This window comes from Balaenoptera ricei, chromosome 10, assembly GCF_028023285.1.
Source record: "Balaenoptera ricei isolate mBalRic1 chromosome 10, mBalRic1.hap2, whole genome shotgun sequence".
In the NCBI taxonomy this organism is placed as follows: domain Eukaryota; kingdom Metazoa; phylum Chordata; class Mammalia; order Artiodactyla; family Balaenopteridae; genus Balaenoptera; species Balaenoptera ricei.
Window position 1 is genome coordinate 41,249,377 of NC_082648.1, and position 21,910 is coordinate 41,271,286.

The 21,910-nt window shown below is 39.2% G+C and overlaps 2 protein-coding genes and 3 non-coding genes across 7 annotated transcripts in view; 1 reads left to right on the plus strand and 4 right to left on the minus strand.

The window, feature by feature from the left end:
* Nucleotides 1-21,910, plus strand: part of SPMIP11 (sperm microtubule inner protein 11) — a 107,562-nt gene that overhangs the window by 17,830 nt on the left and 67,822 nt on the right.
* Nucleotides 1,075-20,042, minus strand: KANSL2 (KAT8 regulatory NSL complex subunit 2). 3 transcript variants are annotated; one of them, XM_059935796.1, is made up of 10 exons: nucleotides 19,974-20,042; nucleotides 19,156-19,414; nucleotides 18,178-18,356; nucleotides 17,553-17,667; nucleotides 13,087-13,250; nucleotides 12,709-12,875; nucleotides 11,488-11,584; nucleotides 7,241-7,494; nucleotides 2,437-2,556; nucleotides 1,075-1,747 (listed from the first exon to the last, which is right to left on the minus strand). In XM_059935796.1, exons 2-10 carry the CDS (start codon nucleotides 19,404-19,406, stop codon nucleotides 1,616-1,618), a joined length of 1,479 nt encoding a protein of 492 aa, XP_059791779.1. In that variant the 5' UTR covers nucleotides 19,407-19,414; nucleotides 19,974-20,042; the 3' UTR covers nucleotides 1,075-1,615. The 3 variants fall into 3 exon arrangements, with proteins under 3 accessions (XP_059791779.1, XP_059791780.1, XP_059791778.1); XM_059935797.1 differs by lacking the exon at nucleotides 19,974-20,042 and adding an exon at nucleotides 19,873-19,965 and having other exon boundaries at nucleotides 7,343-7,494; XM_059935795.1 differs by lacking the exon at nucleotides 19,974-20,042 and adding an exon at nucleotides 19,873-19,965.
* On the minus strand, nucleotides 1,968-2,104 carry LOC132373841 (small nucleolar RNA SNORA2/SNORA34 family). The gene has a single exon (XR_009505501.1). It is a non-coding gene; the product is annotated as a small nucleolar RNA SNORA2/SNORA34 family (small nucleolar RNA).
* LOC132373842 (small nucleolar RNA SNORA2/SNORA34 family) lies at nucleotides 3,685-3,816 on the minus strand. The gene has a single exon (XR_009505502.1). It is a non-coding gene; the product is annotated as a small nucleolar RNA SNORA2/SNORA34 family (small nucleolar RNA).
* Nucleotides 11,261-11,397, minus strand: LOC132373839 (small nucleolar RNA SNORA2/SNORA34 family). Its single transcript, XR_009505499.1, has one exon. It is a non-coding gene; the product is annotated as a small nucleolar RNA SNORA2/SNORA34 family (small nucleolar RNA).

A 21,910-nucleotide genomic window follows, 5' to 3' on the forward strand; every position in this document is an offset into this window, starting at 1 on the left:
GTCCAGCAGTTAGGACTCCACGCTTCCACTGCAGGTGGCACAGGTTTGATCCCTGGTTGGGGAACTAAGATCCTGCATGCCACACAGAGTGGCCAAAAATAAACAAATAAATAAAATAAACAGTGGGAAGAAAAAAATAAAACAATGGGAAGAGGATATTTTAATCTCTAATCCTGCTGCAGAAGCAGATATGTTCAAGCTGCTTAAGAAGTAATGTTTGTCTTTGTGGATACAGTGTAGAAAAGTACCAGACAAGAAAGCAGTGGAAACAACAAACTGAAAAAGAGTACACTGTAAGCCCTATTAAAGGTGATCTCAGGATTCACCTGATGGGTCTTCTGAGTCACTCCTGACCATTACCTGGAAGTAAATATTTAAACTAAAGCCAAGGTGATGGTGGTGATGGTGTTAACTGTATAACCCTTCTCTGTTCCTCAGTTCAGTTCTTATAAAAGGTAATCTTTTGGCCTCTTGTCATATTGCATTATAGTAACAGACAACTTCTAGCATAGGCAAATTAACCCTAACTGAACGTCTGTTTTAACCCTACCCTTAGATTCATCATCAAAATAATCTTGACAGTTTATGTCTATGGTCCAGCATCAGGCCCAATTTCTCTAGAGGTTTTATATATATATACACACATTCCTAGCCTTAGAGAATTTTGCCACAATAATCAGGCATTAATTGTGAGAAAGAAATGGGAGTGGGAGGAGGGGGCACAGAGGGTAAAAAGAAGACATTTGGGAGATATTTGCAGAAATAACATAACTCTGGGTAGGTAGGCTTTAATAAGGAAGTCCCACCCTTTCCATTTACTTCTTACAAGGCTTTTAACTTATCCTCCCAACCAAAACCAAAAGCAAATTAAGTTACTGAAAATGTATTTACTTCTTGGGATGGAAGTATATCTGTCCTGTTTTCCCTTTTCCGTCAGAGGCAGCTCCCTAAAAACCCAAAATACACACACACACACACACACACACACACACACACTCTTTCTCAAACACAAACAAAACATGCATTCAAGTGATTGTTTTACATTTTCATAACATTTTAACATTTAATAGAAACTATGTACGATAATTTTTTATTGTATCTTACATAAGATAGCCACTACAGAAATTTACATAGGTAGAAGCAAGATGGATGGTTAAGGAGGGCCCAGTCCTGTGGGGTATTTTCTCAGAGGCTATAGGTCAGAGTTCACTGAGGGGAGGGGCTTCAGATTACCCAATTAGGTGAGAAGTGAGGAAAGGCTACAACAGGCTGCTAGACAGAGATGACCAGCCATTGGGTCCATCAACATCCCAAAACTTGGGAAAAAGCATTACAAAACTCTCTCTCCCCTTAGGCACAGTCCCAAAATACTCTCAGTCTCAGCAGCTCTTGACGGGAATCACCTGTCTCTCTTCCTTGCCTAGAGTGGGAAGACATCCACAATTTTTAGACACTGTTGGTCCCTTCCCCCAACATTTGGTTTGACTATAGCACTCAATAACCCAGAAGAAAAACAAGGTAGTCCAGGTTGTCCTTTAGTGAGAGACGGTCAGAAATACTTGTTTAAATGGGAAATACAAATCCTCCAAAGTCAACTGGTTCCCAAAACAAACTATCAACTGACAGAAGTGGGTTCTGGCTTTCCGTTTGCAGTAGCCACTCCACTCTGAGGCAGTGGTGCAGAGGCTTTCTCAGAATTTCGAGATCCCTGTGATCTGCACCCATCTCCAGCCATCTGCATCTGGCCCTGTTAAAAGAAAAGTCACTTTGGTTACCAACTCATTCACTGTGGTCTGAAGCATGAATCTGACTTATATAATGCCCATGTATAGTAGCAACAAGAACAAGACAGCAGATATAACTCTATGCAGTTGCTCTTCCCCATACTTAACTATCCCTGACCCTTGGAGTCAGAAGTCATTACTTGTAGCATTCCTGAGGCCCTCCCAATGGAAAGGAGAGCTGTGGGTTGTTTCTTCCAAATGAAATAGCCATTCTCTGCTGAGGTTCCAGAACAGCCAACAGATCACAGGAAGACAGTCTTCTGGGCCTCTGTTTGAAACCAACAGCTGTAGTATAACTGCAGGTCTTCAGTCAGGGCCATGAGTGTCCCACCCAAAGCTCAAAGAAAGAAGCCAAATCATGCGGCTTGTGCTTAACTCTATGATGAAAACAATTCCAGTGCTGAACTCTCCCTTAAAGCAACAATTTTCCTACATTCCTTGTCTCAACCTTTTCTAGTTAACTAAATAAATTTGTCCTGCTCTCCCAGATATGGGGACCAGGAGCTAGTAAGTGTTCTCTCTAAGGCCCATCTGGAGAACTGCCATCCGAAGCACCTTCACAGCTAGTGATGACAACCCCAATCCCCAGGAGTACATGCTAGCCATAGCCAGCAGGGAACCCTCTGCCTGGCTGGAGTTGTTCTGCACTTGCCAAAATATCCACTGGGCCTTCAGCAATTTCTTTGACAGGATGATCTTCAAGGGTTAGTGAAGGATCAAAAAGCAAGGGTGAAGGAGGGCACTGCATACCGTCACCCACAACATCCAAGTCCTAGGAAAAGAAAGAGAAAAAAGCCTGTCAGCAATACCAAGGGAACCAATAAGCTAAAGCTGACATTTTTCAGCAAACCTCGAAGAATTCTCCCTTACTTCCCTCACCCCTTGCCTACCTTTAAAACAAATAACGATTTCCCCAGAGTGTGCAACAAATGGGATAAGATGGAAAAGCACTGAGAATTTTTTCCTTGCTGCCAGATATAAAGCACAGACCACTATAGTAGCTTTAAAAAGCATATTTTTTTTAAACAGAAAAATTCAGAGGCGAAGGTAGAACAGGAGCTACCAGGGGCTGGAGATAGAGGGGAAGTGGGAGTTACAGTTTAATGAGTACAGTCTCTGCACTGACAGAAAAGTCCTGGAAATTGATAGTGGTGATGGTTGCACAATGTTTTGAATGTACTTAATACCACTGAACTGTACATTTTAAAATGGTAAATCTTACATTACAAATATCTTACCACAATAAGAAATATTTTTAAAAAGCATATACTGGGAACTCCCTGGTGGTCCAGTGGTTAGGACTCTGCGCTTTCACTGCCAAGGGCACAGGTTCAATCCCTGGTTGGGAAACTAGGATCCACGTGACCAAAAAAAAAAAAAAAAAAGCATATACTTCTAAGACTAACTGTAGTCAACATCTAAGTTCACCAGTGATGAATCTAATATGGGCAATCAGCATAGATGCAAATTAAAATGAAATACTGCCTTAATAGATTGGACAATATGAGACCACTTGATTAATATTCTAATGGCCACAAAGTAAGCCAGTGAGCAAAAGAGGAAAGGGGATGGGGGAAGAAAGAAGGAAGATGAAAAACTCAAAGTTCTTCCGAATGGCCAGGAAACATTTTAGTTAAGTCCCTATCCCCACAGAGAAAAGTCCCTGATTCTTAAACCTAACATATCCAATTGCTCTTTTAAACACCCACACACAGGGGGACTTCCCTGGTGGTCCAGTGGTTAAGACTCCGCGCTCCCAATGCAGGGGACCCGGGTTCAATCCCTGGTCAGGGAACTAGATCCCGCACGCCACAACTAAGATCCCGAGTGCCACAACTAAGACCTGGCACAGCCAAATAAATAATAAAACACACACACACACACAACATTGTATTCTACAGACTGTTTCTTCCAACTGAACTGGCCATTCCCACAGAGGGGCTGAAGCCAACAGACCATAGGAAGACACTGCTCTTGGCTCCTGTGTGAAACCAATAGCTACAGCAAACTACTGGTCTTGATTCAGGGTCTAAAGCACTATAAAGACTCAGACAATATGTCAAACTGACTTTCATCCCTCTGCTGTCTAAGCATCTATTGCTAAACTCTGCTTCCCAAGAGTGAAAACTACCCAAGGGTTTGTACTCTCCTGTGTCCAAGCTACTTTATAGAGGCTCTATGTTTCCAGTAATTGAGCTTCTTGAGAAAAGCTAAGTTCTGTGCTTTTAAAATAAGTCTAAGAGTTTGAAATCCTTTCCCTTTCTTTGCTGTGCTGATCACCAAAAACAAGAATCACATCCTCAAGATAATTAAGGTAAAGAAAAGAATACAATTAAAGGATGTGCTGGACTTAAAGCTGCTCAACTTAAGCAGAAACATAAGGAAAAGGATACAGTTGGCTACCTATCATCTATTTCAGATGTGTTAGAAACTTCTGTACTATCCACAGAAACCACCATGTTCTCACACTGTTAATTAAGATTGTGAACTGTTTTCTCCGATTCTTTTAGTATGCACAATTATTATGCACTTGATCCTTGAACAACGCCGTGGTTAGGGGCACCGATGCCCACAGTCAGAAATCCGTGTATAACTTCAGTCAGCCCTCTCTGTCCATGGTTCTATACCCTCAGATTCAACCAACTGTGGATCATGTAGACTGTAGTAAGAATTTACTGGGAAAAAAAGCTGTGTATAAGTGCACCTGCACAGTTCAAGCCCGTGTTATTCAAGGGTCAACTGTATAAATAATTAACTTGAAATTTAAAAGAACCCATTTAAGCAGTGTGGCAAAAGGTTTCCAAGTCTCAAGATAACAGTGGTACAGAAATTTTTCAAAGAAAAACAGATACTGAAAAGTCTTTCCTCACATACTCAGCGTTGTCTTTTATAAGAATTGAAATTGGGAACAGGAACCTAAAATAAGAGAAGAAGAAAGGATCAGCAGAAATGCCTATCCTAAGAGGAATGTTTGAATCAGGACACAAAGACAGAATCTACATTTTGTTCTGATGTCAAAAACAGAGCTCAAAAAACAAACACAAAAAGAGAGCAAGCTCAAAGTAATAGGATTAAGGTATTAAATTCTTATTTGTCAAATATCCTCGGATCAAAGGACAGAAAACAGGCAAGTGTTAATAGCCAGAATGAAAGGCTGAACTTTTACCCATATAAATAGCTGATACCTGGTCCTCCCACAAGTAAAGTTACCAGAAATTATTAATAAGTATAACAGAAATGATATCTAAGAAAGAACATAGGTAAGATTGCTGGGTGGAATTCATATAATTAAGAAATTATTTTTCCCCAGCAAAAGACTAAATATATCCAGAATTTATGGGAGGACAAAAACTCTTTTCTAAAACAGAATTGTTTCAACATTTTCTGGAGAATTTTTACCTCCAAAGATTAAGAATAAAACTACTTTTTAACGACCAGTGTGGTTCATCTAAAGTACATTAATACAAACATAACAGATGATCAAGTACAAATAGCTGATTATCATTTTTAAACCTCTAACAAAGGTCCATCTTAAAAACCCATGAGATTCTCAAAAATAAAGTTACTTCTTATACATTCTTTAAAAAATTCATACCATAAAATAAATATGAAAAGATCTGACAATATATTTTTAAATGTTTAAAAATTAAGATTCCTTAAATGTCACTTTTAGGCTATGATCACATCTTACAATCTCTAATATTTTGTGTTAATAATCTCCACAGAGCAAACAAGAACATAATCTTCAAACATACTGGAACAGTCATATTTTCTTAGCTCTAGATCATCAAAAGTTTAAGAAAACACTATTTAAAACTAACGCAAAAACAGGTGAAAGGGGAAAAGCAAAAAGGTCAAAACAGCAATGGCTCTAGAAATTAACAATCAGATGAAATAAGAGTTAATAACCTAGTACATCTATGTAAAACCCATGTGCTAGTTACTACATATGTACATTAACATTTGAAGGGAATTTGGCAATGTAGTGATTAGGTTATTTTTTAGACCCTATAAATCTGCTCGTTACTAAGTTTAAAAAAAAAAAAAAGGAAAGATAGCACCTCTTTGGGTTTTCTTCACATGTAAAATGAAGGCAAGTGGACAAAAATCTGTATCAATCTAGGGCTATCTATTCATTTACTCTCTTCAACATAATCTCATTGGAGAACTCTGGGAAGCACTGGAGTATATAATCTCTAAGGTTCTCATATTCTATGAATCTGTTTGAAAGAAACTTCTTAAAAAGCAATTATAATCAGGATTATAACAAAAATTGTTTGTTATAAATGAAGTGACAAAAATCAAGTTCACTAATCCTACAAACACTATACAACCAAAAAAGGAGAGGGGGTAGTTAATTGGCATCAGTTTACTTTTTTGGGGGGCCACTCTGCACAGCTTGTGGGATCTTAGTTCCCCGACCAGGGACTGAACCCAGGCCACAGCAGTGAAAGTGCCAGGTCCTAACCACTGGACCACCAGGGAATTCCCTGGAATCAGTTTTTCTTAGTGCCACTTTTTCAGATATTAGCCTGTCCTGATATATCTTCTTTAGTGAGCAACACTCGAGGCCACCCAAATCCTGCTTCTACCCCTAGGCAAACAATCTTGCAACCTATACTGAATTTTCCATTTAGATTTGTCACTTTAAATATGTCACAGTTATACAGTGATACAAGACACCTTTATTACGATATTCAGAAGAATTATCTTCAGAAGAAATAATGAAGACCTTTATCCAAAAGGCTAAAGATTAAGCAAAGTGCCAAAAAAGAGATGGAATGTCAACTGATCCCTAAAGTGAATGATATACTAGGGTAGTGCTAATTAGGGAAACGAATGCAATCAGAGATGGGTTTATGGGCTGGGACCAATCAAGGAGCAGGCTGAAAAAGGTAGAGTAGTGTACACACTTAGAAGGCTATAAAAGTAAATATTTAGGGAGGTCACTGTTGTTCTGGTCCATTCACAACAGAATCTGTAATAACATATCAAAAATGAAAAACAGTATGCAGAGCTAAGTTTAGAGTCATTTTTAGGGGGAGACACATTAATCTGAAAATGAGAACTCTTATAGGGCCAAAACACAAATTTACATTGTCGAGTAGATATGAGAATTCATTTGTATTATTAAGATTCAAGTGAATTACTTACCTTGTGGATGGGCACCAAATTTTCCAGCTACACAAATCCAACCATAATCTTGACTTTCCAATTTCCCTTAGTTTACAATTTCCCTTATCATTCCCTCAGAAAAAAAAACTTCTGTAAATTTAAACTGTCTCTAAATGAATATGTTAACATACAAATACAACCATACACATATCATTTCAAAAAAACTTATCAAAGTTGTTTTTTTTTCTTTTTTCTAAACCACAAAAGACTAACCTATTCTCACCATTAATAAATCAGGCCTTGCCTCAAGGGCCAACCAGAGCAGAGCTTCTCTAACTTACATCACTGAACTCCAGAGGTAAACTCTCAGTGGGCAGAAGCTCAGCAGCACTCAAGTACAGATCCATGGGGCCGGCTTCCAGATCGTCTGGCACAGACAGTACCTGCTCGGGCTTATACATCTGAGGAGGCAACTGGAAATGCAGTGGGCAGCAGGGATCCTCAGAGAGGCTTACAGGAACTGGTTTGTTGCAGGGTACCTCTTCAGACCCCTGGCAGCATTTGAAGAGAACCTGATTCGTGTCCTGACAAATATCTGTAGAAAAACGGTCAAGGGAAATAAAATGGATCTATCGGAGGCACAAAAAAGGAGGTGTCTGCCATGTAAAATTCAAGGTCTGGACAACACAAGATATTTGGTTACATTTGATACAGAACCAAATGCAGGTAGCAATTTTTAAAGTTACTTCTCAAATTGTCATTTACTAGCATAATTCTAGCTCTACCAGTAATGTAAAACTAGTCCCCAACCTCCATTTAAAGTAGAGACACTAATCTTGTTCTCCCTATGAGGGTCAAATGCAAAACATTTCAAAACATAGTGCTAAGCAAACAGCAGTAACAATCCTAGAAATCTGTACCTATTCAGAAGAAACATGTCATGGTAAATGCAAATAGCTTGCAGAGGCCCCTACCAACCCCTTCCAAGAGTCAAGAGATACAATGTTGCTTCTGCTGTTAAGCAGACAGGCAAAAACTTCCTCAAAACTTTTTGAACCTTGTTTCCAAAATGTTTACATGATAAATTTCTTTAAAGAAGCAGGGTGTTGGGGAAAATAGAAGCTCCAGTAATAGTAACTAGGTATCCTATCCTGACAGGAAATAAAATTAAATTTCCACACACACCCCCTTTTTCAGTGGGGTGGTATCACTGGAGTCCTGTTATGATCCCAAAAAGAAAGGGAAGAAGAGGGCTTCCCTGGTGGCGCAGTGGTTAAGAATCCGCCTGCCAATGCAGGGGACACGGGTTCGAACCCTGGGCAGGGAAGATCCCACATGCCGCAGAGCAACTAAGCCCGTGCACCACAACTACTGAGCCTGCGCTCTAGAGCTCACATGCCACAACTACTGAGCCCGCGTGCCACAACTACTGAAGCCTGTGCGCCTAGAGCCCATGCTGTGCAACAAGAGAAGCCACCGCACCGCAACGAAGAGTAGCCCCCGCTTGCCACAACCAGAGAAAGCCCGCGCGCAGCAACAAAGACCCAATGCAGCCAAAAAATAAAAATTTAAAAATTTAAAAAAAGAAAGGGAAGAAGAAAACAACTGCTTATGGCACATGGGAAGAAGTACTCCAGGAACGCTCCAGGAGCCCTAACAACTTCTCTTAAGGGTAGAAGCAGAAAAGGGCTATATTTCCAAGTTGGCAAAGAAGTTCTGTGGGATGAATCAACATTGAAATCATGATTAGATAACAAAATTCTGATTCAAGTCACTCTACAAAATACATTTTACTCAAGTTTTATCATTTCCTGAAATCCTAACTACATGGTTATTTTCCCTAGATTAACAGACAACTATTATTTCAAATTTGGGCCTATTTTTTAAACCAGAAAGCAAAATTTTCTGTAAACTGACTGTACCCAGGATTATGGAAGTATGGGTAATTTTTATCCCCCAAATTTTAAGGTAATTTTTTGAAGTTAAAAAATCTAATGTACATTATAAATTTAAAACCAAATAAAACCTCTTGAAGAAAAGCCATTTTTTTCAATCCATTCTTAGAACTTGATAAACTCTAAAGCAGAGTTTCTTTCATAGCATCGCCACCACTGGCATTACAGCTATCTGTGCACTGTAGAATGTTTATTAGCAGCATTCCTGGCCTCTGGCCACTAGATGTCAGTAGCACCCCCATCAGAGTTAAGACAAACAAAAATGTCTCCACACATTGCCAAATGGGGTACAAAGTGGCCCCGACTGAGAACCACTACTCTAAAGGAACAGTATATAGCTCAAAGTAAACAAATAATTATTCAATGAAAATCAGCGCTCAAATGAACAAACATGAATCTAATGAGAACAATCAGATTTGCAATCTCTATGTGCTTAAGAAGCTCAATCTTTTTAAATTATTAAAATTTTAAATGTGAATCCATTAAATTGTTTCAATTGGAACCTTTTTCATATAATTCGAAGGATTTTCACAAGTCTCTTATTTATTTAATATCACAGTATCCTTGAAAAGCCCTCCCCCATCCTCCTCCACCCCCTTTCCTTTCAGATAGGGACAACAGACAAAGAAGGGAATGGTTGACCTACAACTAGAGTCTGGGTCCTTCACTTTCAGTCCAGTGGTGTCTCCATTAGACCAGAGTAAAGAGTTAACAGGTCACCAATGGCAGTCGCATCTTTCTCTGGGATAAGGACTTAAGGAAGGGTAAGTGACTTAGGCAACTACAGAGTGGAAAGGAAAAGAGCATAAAAGAGAAAAATAATACTTCCCTTCTCTTTTCAAATACATTTTATTTTCAACTTTGCTCTTTAAAATATTAATATTCTAATAAACTATCTTGAGTATAGTGCTGTTAAGTCTAAAATACTCCTTAATATCCATAAACTGGGTTTTTTGCCTTATAAAGTAATTCAAGGTCACTGAAGAAAACCTGAAAAGTACAAAGCAGAGGGAAAAAAGGCATTCATAACCCCACCATCCAAAAATAGTCACATTTCTGTTACATTCCCTCCTAGTATTAGTTCCATGTAGTTACAACATACTCTACCGAATTCCATATTCTATTTTTGTCACTATCAAACATTTTCCTATGTCATTCATAAATTTTGTTAAATATAATGTTTAATTCCTGAACATATTCCATACTATGCTGTGTCACAATTTTCCTCTCTATTCCCCATCTCTGAAAATTTTAAGGCTCTCTCCAGTTGGAGGAATTCTGTGTAACAATATTGGTCTGTATTTGATTATCGTCTTAAAATAAATTCTCAGAGGTGACATTATCATATCAAAGAATATGACTATCATCAAACTGCTTTCTAAAAGCCTGTGCCACTTTACAGTCCCACTGGCAGTGTTTAGAAGGGCCCATTTCACCATTCCCTCACAAACTTTTGAAACTTACTCGTTAAATCTCATACATAGATAAGTGTCAAATTTATAGATTAGGGAATTCCCTGGCAGTGCAGTGGTTAGGACTCAGGGCTCACACTGTCAGGGCCCAAGTTTAACCCCTGGTCCGGGAACTAAGATCCCACAAGCCGTGCGGCACAGCCAAAAAAAAAAAAAAAAAGTATGGATTAAAAAAACTTCCTTGTTTTATTTCTTATTTCACTTATTTATAGTAAAGGTAAATACTTTTCAACTATTAGCCACTTCTACTTTTAATCTGTCCATAGATAGCCTTTGCCCAATTATGTTTTGAGCATTTATCTTTAGTTTTTAATTACCCTGCACAAGAATTTTATATATTAAGGACAGTAATCCTTTACCAGACATTTGTTACAATAATTAATAAATAGGTAAAATATTTAATAAGCAGAATAGAGAAAAAATCAGTTTTCCTTTCAAAAGAGCAAGAAAGTCTTCCTTCCCTTCCTATTAAAGAAAATACATTTTACTTTCCAAATATTTGTATATCTTGCCAGGCAAATGAAATCCAGCAAGATTTATGCCTTCCATATAATGAAGATCACCATATTTAAACAGTGCATTTACTGTGAAAGTAACTTTCTCAATCAATGTCCACCATATAGATGCACTTTCACAATTCAATATACAGCTCAAAAAATCTTACAGCCCAATAGTAAATGTAAGTTTCCTATTTGAATGAAGTCTAAAATACACAAGTCAGGGCCCTGACCATACAAAAGGATAATATTCAAAGAAAGCTCACATTTCAGAATCATCCGACTGTTTTTGGATCCTCAGCAATTTTTTTGTAGTAATTGGATTTAACAGTATTATAATTCTAATGAATGAGTTAAATCAAGGATCTCTAATTTTTGGAATCCCAATATTAATCAACTACAAATAAGTATTAGCCCACATCTATCACCAATGACTGAGATGTTTCTTTCTAATGAATTGACCATTACATTTCCAAAGTTCTGAAATGGCCAACAGACCATAGAAAGACACTTCTTTAGGCTCCTGCTTGAAACCAACAGCTTCAGCAAACTGCTGGCCTTGATTCAGGGCCAAAGGAAAACAAAGACCTTCAATTAACTAAACTATCACAGATCCCCACTAGCCTTCAGTCTAGCTAGCAAACTGAACAGAGCAAAAAGATACGGGTAAGGCAGTGTCTGGTCATTGGAAGAGACTGATTGGAACAACGAACATCATCCACAAAGGCCAAGCACCTCTGACTGGAACGAGTGGTATGGGCCTAAAATGGAGAAAACAGGTCAGTCAAAACAAATTATCTATGAAAACCTTACTTATATAAGAAAAGTGTATCCTTAAAGCCTAGAAACTTGAACATTTAACAAATTTATTCACCAATACTATGCAAAAGGAAAAAAAAAATTTAAACCTCATGTCCAAATAATGAGTCAACCATAATTCGAAATACAATTCCTCCATATTACAAAAGTGTGTGATACACAGCCTAATGGTTTTCAAACTATTTTGTCTCTTAGCAGAACCCTTTTTAAATCGTAATCTTACATCGAGCCTCAAAAAACAGAAAAGATAAAAATGTAATTACTCTTTCTTTTTTTAAATTTGTCTATTAATTTTATTTTTGGCTGTGTTTGGTCTTTGTTGCTGGCTTTCTCTAGTTGCATCGAGTGTGGGCTACTCTTTGTTGCAGTGCACGGGCTTCTCATTGCGGTGGCTCCTCTTGTTGCAGAGTATGGGCTCTAGGCTCGCAGTATTCAGTAGTTGTGGCTCATGGGCTCAGTAGTAGTGGCTCACGGGCTCTAGAGTGCAGGCTCAGTAGTTGAGGCACACGGGCTTAGTTGCTCCACAGCATGTGGTATCTTCCCAGACCAGGGCTCGAACCTGTGTCCCCTGCATCGGCAGGTGGATTCTCATGCACTGTGCCACCAGGGAAGCCCAAAACTGGACTTACTCTTACTGACACAGAGACCAGGGGCTTGAGGAACAAATTTAAGAATGATCACTTAACTCTGCTTGTCAACCTTACTTCCTGACATTCACTGCTCCTATTATTCTACCTATCTTTCTGCCTTCTAAAACAAGAGTCCCAATCTATTAGGCATTCTGTGCCTGTTTCTGAAGAATTTCTGAACCAAATAACTTAGAAATCTATGGCAACCCTTCAATATGCAGATGAAAATAGAGTTCAGTTATCAGTACAGGCACAGAATTGATCAGAAGGGAACTAAAACCCATGTCTCTGCACTTCCAGATAAGTGCTCTTTTCAATATACCCCACGTCCAGTAAGTTAGATTTCAGAACCAAGACTGTACAACAGTGTTTTGACAATTACCCTAACTCTGTAAATAAAACAAAAGTAACACCTTAGAGGTATATACAAAAATTACCTGTTGGGCGGCACCATCTGTGGCCAGCATTCTGCGCTCCTTCAGCTGCCTATGTAGTAAGGCTTCCACTCCATAGCGCTGACGATACCGCCGAAGACATTTTAGACGCTTTAAGTTCTCTCGTTCTTTGGCAAGAAGTCCCTCTGGGCCAGTCAGGAGACTACTACCTAGAACATCACAACAGTCAAGATGTTATCTGCCAAGCAACCAATCAATGATGCGTCCCCAAACTAACAAGAAGAAAACAGGAAAATCTGCCCATACAACAGTTTCAAAAGCAAATCCTTCTCCAGTCCAGGTAACAAGACAAAAGTCTAACTACTACCAAATTCACATGTTGAACCCACAACAGCTTATTGGAACTGGCATAAAACTTGCCTAGAGCTTCATGTTCCACTTTGCGATTGTGTAAGTAACGTCGCTTCTTCTCTTTGAGTAGATGCTGAAGTCGTTTAAACTGGTCAATGTACAAGGACTGCAAACGAATAAGCTTCTCACGCATAATCAGGGCCACTTCTTCCGCTGTGTAGACACCAGCATGCCTAAAATAAACGAGACAATTCAAAAAGGATAAGAAAGCACAACAATAAAACCCAAGCTTAGAAGGAGAAAGGAGTAAAAGGTGAGACTTAGATTTGCAACAGTCAGTCAGTGCTGAGACAATCACCTTATTAAACAGGAATGTTTTCACACAGCATTTTACCATTTAAGTTGTTACTCAAAAACAAAACAAAAAAGAAAATTCCCAAGAATGGATACTAATGTATGATATCATAATATGGGAAAGGGGAAATGTTTCATTATTTTCCCCAGTTATTTGCATTATGTTTAAATAGAGTAAAATATAAAATACTCAAAATTTTTATTAATCTACATTCTTGTTCCATTTAATAATTTAATACAGAAAAATCACTTACAGTCAGGACAGCTTAAAAGTGTTTAATTTAGTAGCATGTATCTCAATACATTTTCATTAAAGCACAAAAGATAACAAACAATTATGACTTCTAATTTAAAAATATACTCGTAGGGAAATACACTGGCGGTCCAGTGGTTAGGACTCCGTGCTCTCACTGCTGAGGGGGGGCCCGGGTTCAACCCCTGGTCCGGGAACTAAGATCCCACAAGCCGCACGGCCAAAAATAAATAAATTAATTAAAATTAAAATTAAATAGAAATAAAAAATAAATAAAAATACAGTTGTATTTTGGAGTTTACACAGGCCCTCAAAACACTGGTCACCATGGCTAGTCAATGTCCTCAGCTCATTTTGACAATATTCTCAAAATATAGTACCCTGGAGTAACCCTTAATTGCCAAAGATCTAGATCCACATCAACTTTATTAAGCTTTGCCACCAACTATGAATTAACAGAACTTAAAAAAAAACTTATTCTAGTGATTAATGAGGTCACATAAGCAAATCAGTTAAATGTCAGTTTAATTAAAGACTGGTTCCTGCCTCTGATTTAACTCAAAGTTTAAGAGATTAAGTGTAAATTTAAAAGATTTTTGGTTCCATTTGTCTTATGTGATCATTATATAAACAAAAAGAACAAGCTAGATATATACCCTGACTTGCTATTTTCATATTTTGACTAAGTAAAAATTATTTGTTATTTAAAAGGCAATACACACAAATTACATACTAATTTTAAATCCAAAAATATGTGCTCTTTAAAATTTAACTCTTAAATCACTGAAATACACAGAATAAAATTATTAACTTTAGGACTGAAAGCAAGTAATCTCTGCCAAAAACTTTTCCTAAATATAAATAGGAGACAAAACTACTACCTGCGTATAAGAGAAATACAACTACAAAGTACTCTGAAATAAAAATAAGTGAAAAGAAATTAAGAACCAAAACATGAAAAAAAACCCCAGCAAATTACAGAAATAACAAAATCTAAGACTATCAGAAAATGTGAAAAGGTTTAAAAAATATCTACTGTCTAAAAAAGGTGACTAGGTTATTCACATTCAGGAAAATGGGGCATGTTTGCATTAATATGTCTGTACCCCCTAAAGTACTGAGGCCTTAACCTAATACCAAGTTTGTTAAAATGAAATTAATTTCATTGTACCCTGTCAGAAGAGAATTTAACCAATGATCTGGGGACTATAATTTATAAATGGGAGGCCAGTACAATTAGAATTTACTACAAATCATTTGGGGCGGGGGTGGGAGAGGATGAGCATCCTAACTAATATGAATGCCTAGTTCATGTGACAAATGGATCATTTATTTAAAGATGGATGTCCCAGACATTCACAGCTAGTTATTAAAATCATGTACTAATTCTTCTTGCTCTGATATACACAAATATAAATCTAGGATTTATTATTAGAATTCAACTTCAAAAAAGAGAGTCACCTTATATTCTATTATTAGTGTCTCTTCTTAAAGTGCATTCTCTCAAATTTCTTCATTTTGATAACAACGATGAAGACTAAATAACCTGAAGTTACCTTTACCAAAACAAGTTCTGGATGTATGTAGAGGTCATATGATAAAACTTACTTTTTAAATAGGGAAAGATTTAACAATTACTCTTAAGCTAAAACTTCACCAGTGTTGGATGTTGCTGGAAACAAGCTTTTAAAGATTACTTTTTACAAAGCAATTAAGTAAATGATTATTTTGAGGGAAATCACATATATGTACCTACAGTGAGGAAAAAATATGCCAATAATAATTCTAGTTAGGATAAAATCTCTAATGACATCATCATAAACAATTCAAAAAGAACCCTTTCTGAAACAAGCAAGTGAAGATATATGCTATAAACTGTTAATGATTCAAAAATGATGACAAAAACATTGGCACCAGGACTTCCCTGGTGGCACAGTGGTTAAGAATCCACCTGCCAATGCAGGGGACTCGAGTTCGATCCCTGGTCTGGGAAGATCCCACATGCCGCGGGGCAACTAAGCCCATGCGATACAATTACTGAGCCTGCGCTCTAGAGCCCGCCAGCCACAACTACTGAAACCCGTGTGCCTAGAGCCCGGGCTCCGCAACAAGAGAAGCCACCGCAACAAGAGAAGCCACCGCAACGAGAAGCCCGCACACCACAACTAAAGTAGCCCCCACTTGACGCAACTAGAGAAAGCCCGCATGCAGTAACAAAGACCCAATGCAGCCAAAAATAAATAAATAAATAAAAATTAGCACCAAAGATGAAAATTCTTAATTAAAAGAATTTCATTAAATACTTATATTAAATATAAGATAATATGTAACCACATTAATGAATTAAATATTGTAAGCAGACAATTAACAACTCTATTTACATCTCTAAAAATGCATATACGTATAGTACTATTTACTCCCGCTGGTGGGGATCTCCAGGTATGGAGGACCAACTATGGGACTTGAGCATCCTTGCATTTTGGTACCCGAGTCAGATCCTGGAACCAATCCCCCTCAAATTATGAGGGACAACTGTATTTTAGTTGGTCAAAAATTTTTTTAAATAGTATCACTGGGAAAATTAAGGAAAGCCTTATATTTAGTTACCTAACAGTTGAGCACATCTGGGGCTTTATTTTCCCCTTTGAATTTTCCTTTTAAAGGAAACTAACATCAAGTACCTAGTTCTTTTAACATTTATACTTCTCATAAAATTAACCGGTGTTTTGGTTTATATAGCAATCTCTTGTTAAGTCAGATAAGAGTGAATGTGTCCCCTAGAGACTGATCCACTCTAGATTACTACTGACAAAATCGAGTTTCTGGACCTTCAAAACTGAGCGTTTACCACACCAAAAGGCAGTCACTCTGTGACCCTACAGTGTGTACACCTCCTCAAAGAAGCAAGTTTGGCATTTCTAGAAGCACAATGGAGGAGAGGGGAAAGAAAACACATATATATTGCTTGGTATAAAGTTTCTACTGTAAAAGAATCCTGCTAGAAACAAACATTCCTTCTCAAACTACTTAGATGGACTCTCCAAACAAGTACTTCCTGAATAGCTTACTACATCAAGATTACTTAAATAGATGAAATTATTCTACTCAGAAAGTGTAATCGTAAATGACTTCTTAGAAACTTCAGAATCCAAGGAATGAAGAAAATGCTATTCTAAGAATTTGTCAAACACAGTCAAGTCTAGAAATTCATTACCCATCCCACTATTCAGAGTTCTTCCACCTGAACTGTCAGTGAGAAGTGTCATGAGACAGAAATCAGAAAGAAAACAAAAACTAAACCCAAACCATGAGACACAGAAACATGAAACTTCTGAGTGGCAATATGTCTACAACTCCAAAGCGAACATGGGTTAAGTAAAGAGCAGAACCTTAGTAAGATATAATTAGGTTGATTACTCACTTCTGGGTTTCTAAATCAGTTTCTCTTTCTTAGGCATGAAACCAAAGGAAGCTCCTGAACACCTTTTAATTTTTCTTAAACAAATAAATTAATTAGACAGAACTTTGCAAAAAAAAGTAGTTATTCAAATATAATCACTTTATTATTCCTGAGGTTTAAGCCAAGAACTAATTCACATCAATTTTCTCTTCTCTAACTGATCTCCACCCACCTCCCACTCCTATGTCCAAGAAATCTATTTTCTCCCCTACACTTTCTCATGTGTAGAATCTGATGTCCCAAAATTTTCCCAAATTACAAGACTTCTAAAAAAAAGAATCAAATCCTACCCTGAAGCAAGATGGTGATGAACAATGACACTTTAATACGCAGAAGCTATTTATTACTGCTCACAAATAGCTATCTTCAACCCTCCTAGGTTATTAATCTACGAAACAGCATGCAGTACTACATTCCACATACTAACTACTAAAATATTTAAAAGCCCTATGTGGAGTTACAACTTACTTTAGGGGATCTTCTTGATCACTGTCTATGCTATCAGCTTCACTGTCAGGGTCACCTCTCCATGTCTGATCCACAGTAATGGGTTCCTGCTCCCCATCACTCCAGCTGTCTTCATCTGAGGCAAGGAAGGGAGAGCAGCCATTAAGACTTCCCACCTCTGTAACTCCACCACACAAAACTAGATTACTTGACACATCAACCCAAATCTTAAAATTAAAAAAGCTTAGTACACAGGCACTGACAAACAAAAATGGCTTAAGAAAATACATCCCAAGTGTGAGTACTTATAACACAAAAGAGTTAACCATGCCCTCAAAGGGACAGAAAGGCCAACTCAAAATTATTCTGTTTCCTGAAATTACCTTACCTAGCAAAGATGGTACGTATAAAAACAGCATTGAAGGAAAGAGTCAAACTCAGGATAGTAAACCTAAGCACACACTACTTAAAACCAAAAAGAATGGTGAACAACATGGCAATCCTGAATTCTCACCAAATTGCCTATGAATTAACAATAATATTGTACTATCAAGTGCCACATATGTTCAAGGCACTGTGCTAAACCAAATTAAGTTCTTTGTTAACTTTTTTCCTCCTTTTTCACTCTGGGAGAGAAGATCCTTACCCAGAATTCGGCTGGCTTCACTGCGGCTACTTTCTGGAGTCTGAGAACCCAGCTCTGTCTTGGCATATGAGCTCAGCTGGCATAAGAGTGTTTCACCCACAGGCCCTGTATTGGTCTTCTTCATTTGAGCATGAAGTGCAAGGGCATTCCTACGGGCATGTTCAGCACAGAAGGACACCCTAAGGAGACAAAATATTAACATTTTATACTCTGGTTTTCTCTTAAAAGAGTTCAACTATTTTCACAGACACTGATCTTTAGATCATTTTCATGAAATTAAAATGACTATTATCTTCATTTATAAATTAAAAATGCCAGTAAAGCTAAATAATTTAACTGGCCCAAGGTCAACTCATTTGGTATTACTAATGGGAAATGCAGGTAGCATAACCTAGTAGTGCTCTATCCATCAAAGAAAACATTCCATCTCTAAAAATGCTGACATCATTTCACAACAAATCAAAGAAATCCACTTTCATCTTTCAAAATTGGTTCTGGAAGACAACATTTTACTTCAGTATCAATTCACTGTAGGTAATAAGATGTAGGACACAATTTTAAAACCAAATGATATATGCAGAATTATCTCGCCGAGTTACGTTTCTGCATGGATACTTTTGCTTAAATGATGAAAGCTATGAAGTTTTTCCCAGAAAAATACATATATATTAATGCAATTTTGCATTATTACTTAAGGTTCAAGGACAGCCAAAAGAGTCGTGGAACCTAGGGTTAATAATAATCCTTATTTTACAGATAAGGGAAAAGATCCAAAGAGATAACAAACTGACCCAACTGGGAGTTGTCTCCTTCCAGTTTTCACCATTTTTTTAAATTTTCAAAGGATATACCCATAACCTCAATTTTACAAGCACGTGACATAAAAAACTTGGCAGCTACTCCCAACCCACATCATGCCACATCCTCCTCTCACTTAAAAACTGAAAGTACAAACAACAGATATCTATACATATATACCCATCTTTCTTCTCAGGCTTTGGGGCAGCACTGGGACATCTTTTTCCATTCTTCGTAGATATATAACTACACTGCTTGAAAGGTGCATTCTTGTCTTCAAGTATATGCTTAATGCAAAACTCCTGCCCCTCCAGACGAGGTTGCGAGCATGGGCGATGAGTAAACGAACAAGATAGGGGCTCCTGAGACCTGGGCACTGGGGTGATCCTCCCCCGACTGGTCGGCAAGACGTGGATCCGAATCCTGTTCATACCAAAACCTGCAGGGTCACACAAAAGATCAAAAAGCCCTTACCCTTCCCGAAAATTCCTGCTCCACGATATCTGGGCAGACTGTGCGTGGCTGACAAGACAAGCGGAAGTCACGCTCCTTAACTCCCCTCCGCCCAGGTCTCCCCAGGCGTTAGTGAATTGCCTCACCTCAACTTCCCAGTCCAAGCCCGCCCCCCACCCCGACCACCGCCAGGCTGAAAGCATCTCAAGGGCTCGCACGGCCGCGGCACGAGGGCGACGCGCCAGCGCCGGCCCCACGCGGCGCGGCAAACCCGCAGGGCCACCCGCCACCCCCGCCTCCGCGCACGCCGCCTTTGTCCCGGCCCGCCTCAGAGCTCACGGCTGGGCCCAGCCCATCCTCGGCGGCCAGTGCAAGCGCCATTTTGTCCTAAAGCTCCGGGCACCGGAGAATCTGGGTTCTGGGAGCCTAGAGGAGGAGACTGACCCTGACGCTGACTTGAGGCAGAGTAGCGGCTCGGAACGGACAGACGGGGCAAGCAGCAGCCTAACTGCAAAGGCGAAGAGCAAGCGCCGCCGCCATCTTACCTTTGCAGCCGCGCCGCGCGCCTTACCGTCTGGCGGAGCCAGTCGCTTCTAACCATTCCTTTCCGGGCTCCCAACCGCTGATTGGCTACTGCGCCTACAACTCTGTGTCACCATTGGCTACCTATCGAGCCTGGGAGGGCGGGGCGCTGAGAAAAAGCGCGGCTGGGTGGCTAGAAGAGCTGTCTGTCAGTAACTCAGCTCCAGAGAGAGTGAGGCGGCGGGAGCGCCGGCTGTGGAAAGCGCTCGCTGAAAACGGATGACTTTCCATCTCCCATCATAGCTGGTGTTCAGGCCGCATTTGGCCTCTCTGCCTGTGGTCCTAGGCCGCGGCTACCTCACCACCCCTACACAGTGGGAACAAAATCGACATATAGAGGCCAAAGGATCACTGTACATTTGACTCTCATTGTTTACAGGAAAAGGCTTTAGTTTTGTGAACAGTTCACCGATGGAAACATTTTTTGAGTGTTTACTAAGTCTGGGAAATTACATATATAAACATTTAATTTTCAGAACAATCCTAAGAGGAAGAAGCTATAATCTCCATTTTACAGATAATGGAGGAACAGAATGAGCCCATATCTAGTAATTAGGGGAAGAAAGCGAATTTGAACCCCGCCCTCATTCTTTATCCCTTTTATTCCCTCTCATATAGTGAAGAGCATTGGATTGAGAATCAGGAAATATGAGTTCTAGTTGAGGCCTTGATTCTCTAAAATTCTCTACAATTCCATGCTAAATAATGCAGGTATATAGAAATGGCAGACACAATCCCAATTTTATCATCCTCTAAGGATTTTTAATTAAAAGCATCTCTCCCTTCTTTCATCTCCACCACGCCTCTGGTAGACATGAACCAACATTTTCTCCCCATAACCCTTCTGGATCTTTTTTGCATCCCATCCTTCCCAAGCTCTCACCTGCTGTCAGTTTCATTTAAGTAAGCTATTTCTCCATTACCAATGAGCAGGTGAGCGTGTTTCAGTGGTGAGCGTGGTTCAGTGGTGAGCGCAGAGAATCTACAAAGCTGGAGAACAGCAGTTTAGGCATAAGAAGTGATTAAAACCGAAATGGGTAAAGGAGAGCTTATACCTGCTGTTTCCCAGAGATTACGGCAGTCCTAGAAGGCCCTTTCATGAGATTCATTCATTTATTGAGCACCTAAATGCCAGGCACTGGGGATACAGGGAGAACAAGAACAATAAACCTGCTCTTTCGGAGTAAACATTCTAGAGTAGTTTGGGATTGTGGAGGCAATACAGCCATTAAATAGCAGCTATGAGTTATGTACATAAGCAAACACTCCAACCCTCAGAAGAGGTACAAAGACATTTGTTATAAACACTCTATAACTCAAAACTAGGAGAGGCAGTCACATTACAGAAAATATGGGCATTTTCAACCAAATGCAGTGGTATCAAAAAGGAATATTAAAACTACTACAGGGAACAATGTAAAGAGGCATTAGGGACTAGATAGAGATGCAACAGAGGCTTTAATTAGAGCGTCTACTAAAGGTCTTGGGGGAAAAAAAAATCTTTCCGCTAAGCCCAAAACAGACCAAAAAATGCTATTTAGAACCACTTCTGGACTTCCCTAGTGGCGCAGTCGTTAAGAATCCGCCTGCCAATGCAGGGGACACGAGTTTGATCCCATATGCCGCGGAGCAACTAAGCCCAGGCACCACAACTACAGGGCCTGCGCTCTAGAGCCCGCCAGCCATAACTACTGAAGCCCACGCGCCTAGAGCCCCTGCTCCACAACAAGAGAAGCCACTGCAATAAGAAGCCCTCGCACTGCAACGAAGAGCAGCCCCCGCTCACTGCAACTAGAGAAAGCCTGTGCGCAGCAACGAAGGCCCAAAGCAGCCAAAAAAAAACAAAAAAAACACTTCCTTCTAAGTGGGGGGAGAGATATTAAATGGTCAAGATATTGGC

Excerpts from the sequence above, each read along its gene's own strand:
- KANSL2 (XM_059935796.1), bottom strand. The coding sequence starts at position 19,406 with ATGAACAGGATTCGGATCCACGTCTTGCCGACCAGTCGGGGGAGGATC. Across the intron at positions 12,876-13,086 it reads AGTGGAACATGAAGCTCTAG|GTAGTAGTCTCCTGACTGGC; the intron begins GCAAGTTTTATG and ends GTGATGTTCTAG. Across the intron at positions 2,557-7,240 it reads TACCTCTGGAGTTCAGTGAT|GACTTGGATGTTGTGGGTGA; the intron begins GTAAGTTAGAGA and ends TTCTTTTCCTAG.